We start from the raw sequence: 11,399 nt of genomic DNA on the forward strand, positions 1-11,399 counted from the left end.
CAATAATTTAATTGGTTTAAATAATTTAAACAGAAGCTAACAATTTTTTATAAAAAATTTTACCAATAAACTTGTGTTTGAGCAAATAAGATCACCGTTTCGGGTTCAGGGGTTAATACCCCTATAAGCAAATGTTTTCTTAACAAAGAATCAACTGAAAAAGATTTAATGGAAAACATAACAAATCATAAAACAAATGATCTGTTTAGTTTTAAGAAGGTATCCCAGCTTTGAACACAGCTCGGAAATTCAGGAACATGTCTTCCGAGCACACTTAATCCCCGAACCCGCCCCACTCCCTCCATTGTGGTAAGCTTCGGATCCCTGCTTTATGACACGCGTAATGCGAGTCAAAATATGCAATTAAACAAAAACTTCTTGACTGGAAAAATATTTGCATAACTTGGGCAAACAAATGTCGGAGCACGTCGTCCTCGTCACCAGTCACCAGTCGACAATGCCGAGTTGTTGTTGAACTTGTCATTACACACGCACAAACCGGGGGTTACCAGTCATCAGAGCCACCCACAAACCGCCCACAGCCACCCATTTGAGCAACCCACCCACCGGGGTGGTGGTGCTCGCACTAAAGTGTGGATTAATAGCTGGGGTGGTGCTGCTGCCAGAAATCAGCGCTCGTAAAATTTACGTAAAATTCATTAAGCGCAACAAAAGACGCTGGCTGAGAGGAAACAGGTTGGGCCGAAAAAAGGGGGGCGGCTGCAATCGCTTAGAGACAAAGCCCTGCATAGTTGATAAGGCGCGTCCTTCGGGGTCTGGAGGGGGGGTTAAATGGGTGGCTGTTTGGCTGGGTGCCCGCTCCCATCTTGTGGTGCCCGCCAGTGCCTCCTGCCAAGTCAGGCGTCAAGCCTCACTGAGAACACCAATTTGTGTCATTCCAAAGGATACAACCTTATTGTTGCGCCATCAAGGCGCTGCTACACTTAAATATAATTTTCCATAAATATTCAACATATTTTTCATAAATTTTAAAGATCTTTAAGGTTTTTTTAGAGGGAAAGGATGAAATCAAGGTTCTTTGTAAAAAGCGAACTTTGCAGTTTGTTTTAAAGTAAAGCTTTGTAAAATGGATTACGGTTAATCAAAGACTTCAAAAACGAGAACTTAATATAATCTTTGGCTAATACCTATTTGAATTTACGAAGTAGTGCCTACAGTCTATGATGAAATAAAGCGTTTCAATGAGACAGATGTATTTGATTGTATTTTCCACCACTAAAACCATAACAATCCTATAAAGGTCTTAAGAATATAACGAAAGTTCCAGACGTCTTAATCGTATACATCACCTGGCTCTAGATCTAAGTAGCTACCTGACAGGAACTACACATTACACACAGATGTCTTCAGTTCTTATTTTCTCTTAACCCTCTTGTGCCTTATAAGCATAGCATTACACGTACTCCTAGCTAATGTTAACCATTAAATGTAATAATTGTTCCTTTTAAAAGTCCTAGTCCCTAGAATTCTTATTTCTAACACTAGAAAACTTTCTTAAATCCTCCACAAAATCCTTTAAGGAACCAAAGCCTTACTAAAAATCGTAGGAATTTTGAAGAGTGCTCCTACCCATTTCGCCGCCCACTTCTAATATCCCTGGGCTCTTGTGCAGCGGGGCGCGACGATTCCGCGCTCCTTAAGTAGCCCGACATTGTGGCAGATCTTTGCAAACGCAGACCCATCTCCGGCTCCCAGATCCTACCCGAGTACCGACTCCCTACTCCCGCTGACTGACAGATTAGCGTGTTGACATTAAGTTTGTCCTTTGGCAGTGCGGGCTAACATATGGCCCGTCGGCTTTAAGTATCGGGTGGATCGGAATGCACATGCAAATGCTGATGGGGCCACGCATTACAGCATGTTGCGGTCGGTCCTGGTGGGCGTGGCTCTCCTGTTTCCTGCCTCCCGTTTCCTGGATGATGGCTCCTGTGGCATGTAATGAGTTTTCCATTGCCCGCACACGGGGCATCAGGTTTCCCGTGCCTACACAACCGCTGATTTGTGTGGCTGATAATAGGGCCCACGGTAATGCTGGTAATTAACGTCTTTCTGTCCACCGATATCGGGATATATTGACGGCCATTGTCAAGGGCGTGCTTTATTTGCAGCGCAGAAGCCTTCCCAACACTGGCCAACAAACAGAATTAAGCCAAACGGAAAATCTGGCCACACAAAGCATAATACTTTGCTAACAAAATATTAGCGAACAATGGCTTTTGATGTTGTATTGACAGTTGTGTTCAAAGCCAGACCAATTCGTCCTTATTTTGCTATGTCCTTTTCTATAAAATTCTCAAATACTCTACAGGTGGCGAAGAATTTTGAAAAGTTAAGGGTTTTTTATGAAAGCATCTTAGAAAAGTTGGGAAAAGGATATTAAACGAAAAAAAGTTTTGAAGGTCAAGAAGAATTTAAAAAAACGTTTACAAATGTAAAATAAAACGTTATAAAGAGTAAATGTTAGGCCAAATTCATATGGAGTATATTATTTTTTAGAATGTTTTACTAGATTTTTCTTTGTAATGAAAACTCATATTTCTCTTAGAGTTTTTTTCAGTTTTTAGAATTGAATGTTTAATTAAAATACAAAATGAATACTTATTTTTGTAACGTATTTAAGAGGATTTGCTGCAAACCAAACTGGTGCCAACATGATTGTGTGTAAGAACAAACGAAAATGTCGGTGAAAAACTATCGAAAGCTAGCTGAAAATGGCCGGGGAAAATAAAACGCTTGCGGCCAACGCTTTCATGTCGGCCATAAAAATAGCAGACGCATAAAAAATTAATAAGCGGTGGCCGGTGAGCGAGGACGACGCATTGCCGTTGTTCTTGTCTCTGGAATAAAAAACCCTTCTGTCCGGAGTCCTCACGCCCTAACCCCTATCCCCTTATCCCCTGCAGCCCCTCCGCCCCTGACTATTGTCCACTGTGGCAGACATCATTAATGCATAATTCAAGCGTTTGGCAGTTTTGTGCTCGATGCTTTCAATATTCAATTTGAATGCCGCCCAAAGCGATTCGAAGCGGTTTTGTGTCTGCAGCATTGTTGTCCTTTTTCGCCGTCGCCGTTGTCCTCTGGCCCATTTTGTTTTCGTCTTCGCTTTCATGCTCGCTTATTTATTTGACCGCCCCCCAATTTCCACGCCCACTTTTCCGCTTTTCCATCAACGTGTACTACCTGCTGCATTATTCAGACGCCTCGACTCGGAATCGAACAAAATGCATGATAAACAATTTCCACTGAGGAAAAGTTGGGGGGAAAAAGGGGGCGGAGACAATGGCCGCTTAGTCTCGTCATCTTGCTGTTGTTTTTCCGAACAGCTTTCCCCCTTTTCCCGCCCAACACCAATCGAAGGTACAACAGTGGTGATCAGAGGGATAGAAAACAATTTACTTTACCCAAGAACAAATAAAAAATTCCTCTTTCAACACAAAAATCATATTTAAATTAAACAAGTAACAAGTAAGAATAAATAGTACCTTAAGATTATAAAAATGATCTTATTTTTTAATTATTTTAAAGTTCCCTTTTAAAATAAATTTTAATTCATTTATTATTTTTCAGTTTATAGGTTATACTATCAAAAAATAATGATAAATAAAATCTAAACTATGTTCAATCATAAAAGTTGTATCTATGATCCTAACAGGATATTAAAATATTTTTCCTTACTCCTTATACATTTTTAAAAATGGGAATACAAATTAAGACCTTCTTAAAAGCTTTACCCCCGGATTAAAGTTTTATATCCGTATATCCGTGGCGACCACAAATAAATGTTTTGTTAAACAAGTAGTCTATACATTTTTTTCTAAATTTTATAGCCATTTGATCTATTATCCTATTTAAAAAACTCCTTAAAAATCTACATTCTTTTTGTCTTTAGTGCTATTCTATTGACCGCTGCTGTTCGCCCTGCATGCGTTAGTTGTTTATTAAATATAGATGATTGTCACTTGCGGCATGTCGGCTGCCGTGTCCCTTTCGAAGTGAGGCGAAATGTTGATGGTGATGATTGCTCGAATTTCATTGAGCCAGGACATGGCTGCAGGACATCGGGGCTCTTATTGCGATTCCTTGTTTGAGCTGCAATTGCTTGCAATTTCCCCTAACATGCGAGGACATGTGAGGCACTTTTCTTTGGGCGGGCGCCGCTTTGACAAGTCATGCAATTGATATCGATACTGGCCATTTGGCCGTCATAAATGTGGACTGTCACGACGGCATCCCGTCATCAAAGCGGAGTTCCCCCACTCCGCGGAGCCACCGCTGTGCAATCATCGTCAATCGCCCGATATTGACCACAAAATGCCATTAAAAAATAATTACGAATTTTAATTGGCATTTAGTTGGGGCAAAAAATTAAGTGCGTTCAACTTAAAATGTGATTACACTCGATGCATACTATAAAGGGGGACAAAAAGGATGAGATCAACGAGGTGTATGCAGCAATTAACTTTCAATCGGATTGCTGTACTCGATGGAAGAGGGTGCTCCGGATTCCCCAGAGATACAGTATAACGGGGTTCCTAGGGAATCTAAAAGGTTTTTGATGTTTAATAAAGTTTATGTAATATAATACTTACTATTAGGTATATTTGGACATATATTACAATCCTTATAAGAGTATTTTCAATCCAGAATCTTATTTTAAAACATAATAAAACATTTTAAACATTTTATGTGATGTGCTGTAAGATTAAGTAATAATTTTTGGAGGTATGCAAGTATTATTTTTAAAACAATCTTCTTTTTAAGAGAGTATTTGGAAATCCCCAGATGCTGCATTGATTATTTTGTATCGCTGATTACATTATATTTGTTTTTAAGCTGGATGGTAATAACATGGGCCTGCATGTGTCACCTGATGCGTATCAAAGTACCTGATTGTAGTTGGCACTTAAAAATCAATTAACAGCGGCTGCGTCACAAATAATTCCAAAATAGCGAGACAGATGGAGAGCTCTTTCATCGCGAGACCGGGATTTTTGCATTCCTTGTGATATATTAATGCTACTACCGCTGCGGCAGCTTTGGGCCCACCTCAAATGGTGTGGCAACATGGCATTCCCCGGGCATTTCCACCTTTTCCTCCAATTGCGTGCTCTACCCGGGGAACCACCAAACCACCGAACCACGAAAGCCCCACCACTCCAGCCAGAAAACAACACTAATTGCGGTATTAAAATAAACTACAATTGCAAATGGCGCATTTTATTTCGAGCCAAGAGAAGGGGAAAAAGAAGGTCCTTGCTGGCCGCAGTCGGTTGTTATTATTTGCTGCAGTTGCTGCTGTTTCTGTTTGCCATTTGCATTTCCGCTGGATGGTGCATTTTTCTATGTAATTGTGGTTCCGTAATGTGTGACAATTAAATCAGGTTCGTGGAAATTTCTGGGCTAAAAGCGAATGAGCGAGAGATTCCAGCGAAGATGGCCAAAAAATCAGCTCTACAATTGCTGCAATGCCCCTAATATTCCACACCCCCCAAAAAAGTACCCCCTTCGTAGGCCTTTCGTATGCCATAATCATATTTAAGGGCTTCCTGGAATATTCGTGCGACTGCAACCTCAATTGCAGTTGCAATTGCTGTTGAACAGTTGGTTAGCTGGACTCGTCCGCCGCTTTTCCGCCTTTTCCCGCCTTTTCCATCTGCCATCGTCCATCGCGCTCGTTGCTCTGTTTGGTTGAAAACCACAAATTAAGCAGAGAAATCCTTGCCGTGCATGCCAACGATGGCGCCGAGGCAAACAGAAAAAATTTCAATAGCAGGAGGACACAACAAACATTTTTACGGACTAGGAAATACCCATTAAATGGTTGATAAGTCTAGTACAATTTATCAACAAAAAGGAGGGTGTTGTTTTATAAAAGAAATATGACACCAAAATTTTGAGTAACTGGCTAGAAGTCATAGCAACCTATAGCATATCTCTTTATAAATTTAAAAGATATGGTTGACCTGTACACCCCTCTTTCTCTAGGTTGTTATACATTTTATAAATATATTATATCGGTAACTTTTAATTATCTTTTAGTCTAAGTTCCAGTGTCATAAGGCTATATTAAAATTAATTTAAAACAATTTATTGCCTTCGACTTTTTTATAAGATATTTTCACTCAATTTTTGTATAGGTTCTGATATTTTTTATAACTAACCATCCCGTCAGTACCAGTTCCTTCGCAATGTATTTAAAAGCCAGGGCATATAGCTCGTAAGATCCATGTGTATGCTATAGCCATCACAATTACCCGTAACTGAGTTAACAATTCCGAATTGGGCAAAGATATAGACGCCTCTATACTTCAGCAGTGCCCCCAGTGGGCTTCCAGAGTCCCCGAAACAAGCAAACTTCGAGGGATTCCTGCAACAAATAGTGTTACTTGGTGCCCCGCAAAAGTGTTTCTCCACCCGATGGAGGGACATTGCCTGTAACGTTGTAGGCATTTCATAGTGCTGGGCACTCTGACCCCAGCCGGTTAAGGTAAAGTCCTGTATCCTGTCTGCGGTGGACTGGAATCCAGTATTCGTAAAAATGCAAATCGGTCTAACTGCAGCTGGATAAAATAATATTGATCATTAAAATTTGATATAAGCTCTCCAATAATTAGGGATATTGAAAATCTGATTATAGATCATTTTCATATTTTTAAATTGTGTTTTAATTACCGTTGTAGACCACTGTTCGATCCAATTTAAGCACTGCAATATCATCGTGTTGGAAACTTACGTAGTGCTCATGACGATATATATTTACAACTCGATAGTCCGTAGTCTGGCCATCTGTTGTCCTAGAGGAATCGTACTCTCCCAATCGAACATATCTGTAATTTCACCAAGCAAATGTATAATAAGTAAAGTTAAGGTTTGTTAAAAATATTGTAACGTACAAGTTATCGTTTATCTGCGTACAATGAGCTGCGGTAAGAACAAAGCCTATAAAGAGTTATTAATATAAATTGAAATCTTTAAACAAAAGAAATTTAAGAAATGTGTATAAATACGAACGGTATGCAATAAGTGAACCGCCACAGGCAAAACCTCCGTTGCGAATTAAATATGCCATCCAAGGAGATTTTCGCGCGTTTTGACCACCAATAACTCTTGGCCCATATGGTGGTATACATTGTGAGTCCAGAAATCCAGCGAATCCAAGTTTTCCGAGGCTTAGAAGCGCTGACAAAATTAGCAGAGCGATCGCAGACGTCATCTCAAGGGAAACAGAAAAATGCAACTGTTATTACAATGCCATATTTACTTCAAGAAAATATAAATGTTCGAATTAATGACGACTACGAAAGCATTCTTACATATAAAGTTGAATTGAAATTAAATTCTTACATATAAAGCGATACGCATAATGATTTCTTGGGAAATTTTATTAGCCAGCTGTATTTTGATAACGAGTGTTGTTTTTATAAGTAATGAGTATTTGAGTATATGTATAATGTATTGTACAATACGTTATTTTATATTTTTTTAGGAATTCCATGAGATTAAATGGTAGGTTTGTTTTAACAGATTGCGTTATCTGCTTAATCTTATGCTGGCTATAACTCATTTTGTAAATAAATTCAATTTTCCTAAACTATGCTTAAAAGCAATTATTAAATATGATGACAAAAAGTCGTAATATATTTTAAACAGCTTGTAGATCTTAGGTAGGGCATACCCTTTAGCTAAATCAATTAATGGGTATTGAAAAAATACAAACGCAGGCGAGCGCCCACAAACATGCAACATCCCGACCGCAATGTATTACGAGGGGCGTGGCAGGTCTGGGCAGCCAGATAAATGCCCGTTGCTGCTGCAGTTGTTGCTGTTGCTGCTGTTGTTGCTGTTGTTGCTGCCATTGTCGTTGCCATGTTGCCACGTTGCATGCAAACAAGTGCAACACACACCCGTGCACAGCGGCAGCACAAAGACACGGACGCTGACACGCTGGTGCCCGCACGTCAGCGCTCGTGCGTTTATTTGCCGTTTCCGTTTCCGCCTGTCGTCGTCGGCGTCATCGGCGTCATCGCTCCTGCTTCAGGATTCAGGATTCAGGATCCGAATCCGCAGCCTTAACCCTCCACAGCCCCGCCCATTGCGGTCAATTGCAGAGCTGAGATTGCGCGTTAATAAGTTGCTGCTGTGCTGTTGCTGCTGCTGCTGTTGCTGTTGCTGTTGTCATTGCCGCAAGGACTTTGCATGTAATGCACTTGCAAGTATCACGGTCTCCGTAATTTCCATAGGACCCCATTCAGCCATTTGCAGAATGGCAACATAGTCAACTAGTCAACGCAGGCACTATCAGCATCAGCAACATGTTGCTGCTACAGAGTGGCAAGAGCAACATCAGCAGATACCATCGGCAAAGTGGCAACACAAAGTTGTTGTCCCCAGTCTGTTGAACAACAACAGTGTCTCCTGAAGTTTTTATGTGCCCGTCCTGAAACTAATAACCGTAATGCTTAACGTTTATTGAAAAAAGGTGGCCAGGTGGGGTGTTGAACCCGGACTTGTACTTACACTCCTCGTATATATAGAACCCACGCCAGCAGTCGGACAGTTCATAAATATTTCCAGCAGCTGCACGGATGGATGCAACTTTTTGGCGTCGCATTTAATGAAGCAGCCACTAGCTTGACCAATTCCCTGTCCTTATGCCCGAGGAAATCAAGAGTTTTCCCCAGGAAAAGTTTCTCTCCGACAGTCTGGCACTTTTCCTTTCAGCACTGCAAAGATAACTTTCTGTGTGGTGTTCACATTTTATTTGAAAAGATTAAAGATGTCTGGGAATATAAAAGAATTAATAGTTTATGGTTTTATATTTTAACATCCATATAAAATAAAAAAAACATAAAACATTTGATATCGGAGTTGGGCAGATCATATTTTCGGATTAGAATGATTAGTTTATTAAACGTTGATTGAATTATTTTGAACACACGAGTTCTGCAAATAATTTTGGATGTTATCTTGAGAAAAGTTTTACATTTTTTTAAGTTCTTAAGATAATAAATTCTTATAGATACTTAAATTGTAAACATGTTTTTTATAGGTTTTCCGATCGTAAAACTTTTCGTAAGGATTATATAACATGTATATGGTTTATATAGTTCTTTTAAACATATGTGTTTATTGTAACTTCTCAGATTCTGTAGGATTTTTCAAAACTGATTTTGTCTTTAGACTTATTTTTTTCTCAGTGCATCAAAAAAGACAGTTGCGGTCATCTATAAATGGAGGCCATATATTATGCATGGGCTGTAAGAAAAATGATCAACAAATGATTGACATCGGAGCTGCCCCTAAAACTTGTTCCTCCTACGATTTCCCCAACCCCCAGAAAAGGCACGTTGCGTTTTCCGGGCTGAAAAAACTTTGGCAAAGTGAAAAACTTGCTGTCAGCATTAGATAAGCACCACAAGTTAATAGACTTGTAAAACACACACACTTCTCCAGAGCTGACCCCTCGAAAGAGGGGTGTTACGAGTATCTAAACCGAAAGAGGAATTTTATTTATTTGTTTGTCGCTGGCATGTGGCGCGTGTTCCGTTTGGTCTTGGTTCCACCCTCCTTCTGCTGTCTGTATAAAAAAGTAGTGATATAAATAAAAATGTTATATACGCCCATTTCTGCGGGGGGAGGGGGCGTGGCAGTCGGCCGTCCACAGGCGGCTTATCAGCCAACTAACAATTTAGGTTGTCAACTTGAAGGGCAGCTGGAGATGTCGATGTCTATCGGGGGTTATGGGGTGCAAGACCAAAACTTTTCTGTTTAACTAGACTTTTGCTTAATTTGAGCGTCTGCGGCTTGGCCTCTGGTATTAGCCCCTTTTGTTTGATCTCTGACCCGGTCAAAGTTTAGCTCATCAACAAATGATCCACGGAAGGCGGGGATCCAGCCGATTGACAGCCCACTTCCGTTTCCTCTGGCCGGCGTGTGTGCCTGCTTATCGTGAACTGTAGCAACTTTCCAAGTCGGTTTCAATTAATCAATTGTCAAAATACTTGACAGCAGAATTTATAACTCATTTAGAGTACTATAGTATACCAAGTCCCAAGTAGGGGAAAACCGGCGACAGCAGGATGTTGCTGCGGCTGATGTTTGTGTTGCTCGGTGTGAACTTCAAACACTGGACGACAAAGTACGGGGACAAACAGAAGTGGCTTGAAATCCAAATGACAAGTGTAAAAATGCAATCACAGAGGCGTGGCATCTTCATACAATGTTGATCCCGGTGTTGTAGCTGCTGTTCGCCGGCGTTGACATTGCCATGTCATCACTCTCCCTCAGACAGTCAGTCAACTAGGGAACCCCTCCCATCGCTCCTCTTCAGGGTTTATGTTCTGTTATTTACAATAGCGCATTTTTACACATATTTTTTCAAAGTCAACAACATGATTTTCGCAGTCTACGCTGCGCGACGTGTGCATAAAACCCAAACACAGCAGCAACACGAGTGCATGCTAAAAAAAAATCTAGCAAAATCAACATGCAAAGATTGTTACATTACCTAAAAAAATTTAAAAATTTAAATAATCGATTTACAAAATGTTTCTGTGTTTTGTTGATTTTTTTCTGGGACATGTTAATAGTAACAGCACAATAATATAGTAAGAAAAGTATTTAATGAATACATTTTTATCTATTTTTGTATTCATTTTCATGTATTTCGTTGTTCTAAAAGATACAATTAAGAACTTTGGATTAACTATTTTACTATCTTTGGCTTATCGATAAAATCACGTGCCTGTGGCTCTCCGAACCTCATAATTTGATCTAAACAAAATAAATAATTCAAAAAAAAATAAAGATTTATTTAGATAGCAAGAGTAGTAGCACATAGTATGATAATATCATTTCTCTGTGTACCTAATATTTTATAGGTAAGCTATTATTTTCTGGATAATTACAAAATTTTTCAAGATTGGTGTCGTGTTAACAATTAAATCGTTGATTTCACATAGTTTTTTTTTGTGTGTACAGCAGCAACAGGGAAACAACATTTACATTTTAAGTAGTTTTTAAATCGCTGCAGACAAACGTCAGCGTGTTGACAATTTATCATGTTCCTGCTCCTTCGTTTGGAAGTGGGTGAGTGGGTGGATTGGGTGAAGTTGGGTGGATCTGGGTGGCTTTGGGTGGGGCGACGTGATACATCCGGGACCACCCGTTGCGCTAAGGCCAGTGCAATTTTTGATTGATTGCTGTCAGCTGGCGGAGTGTTTAAGCACAGACTCCAACTATAAGGACTGCAACGTATTTGCCAGCAGGAAATACCGACAAAAAAAGAAGAAAACTCCACTCACTGCTCTTTGCGAATTTTCTTTTTAATTAATTTAAGGCCGAATGCAACTTATTGATTTATGTGCGGGCCTGCAAAT

General features: G+C 39.9%; 1 protein-coding gene across 2 annotated transcripts; it reads right to left on the bottom strand.

Moving 5' to 3' along the window:
• Positions 1-6,093: 6,093 nt before the first annotated feature.
• Positions 6,094-7,265, bottom strand: LOC108008878 (arginine esterase). Of its 2 annotated transcripts, none has more exons than XM_036813359.3 (4): positions 7,033-7,265; positions 6,915-6,960; positions 6,694-6,848; positions 6,094-6,581 (listed from the first exon to the last, which is right to left on the bottom strand). In XM_036813359.3, exons 1-4 carry the CDS (start codon positions 7,232-7,234, stop codon positions 6,190-6,192), a joined length of 795 nt encoding a protein of 264 aa, XP_036669254.2. In that variant the 5' UTR covers positions 7,235-7,265; the 3' UTR covers positions 6,094-6,189. The 2 variants fall into 2 exon arrangements, with proteins under 2 accessions (XP_036669254.2, XP_070850965.1); XM_070994864.1 differs by having other exon boundaries at positions 6,440-6,581; positions 6,755-6,848.
• Between the last annotated feature and the right edge of the window lie 4,134 nt (positions 7,266-11,399).

Source organism: Drosophila suzukii, chromosome 2R, assembly GCF_043229965.1.
Source record: "Drosophila suzukii chromosome 2R, CBGP_Dsuzu_IsoJpt1.0, whole genome shotgun sequence".
Lineage (NCBI taxonomy): Eukaryota > Metazoa > Arthropoda > Insecta > Diptera > Drosophilidae > Drosophila > Drosophila suzukii.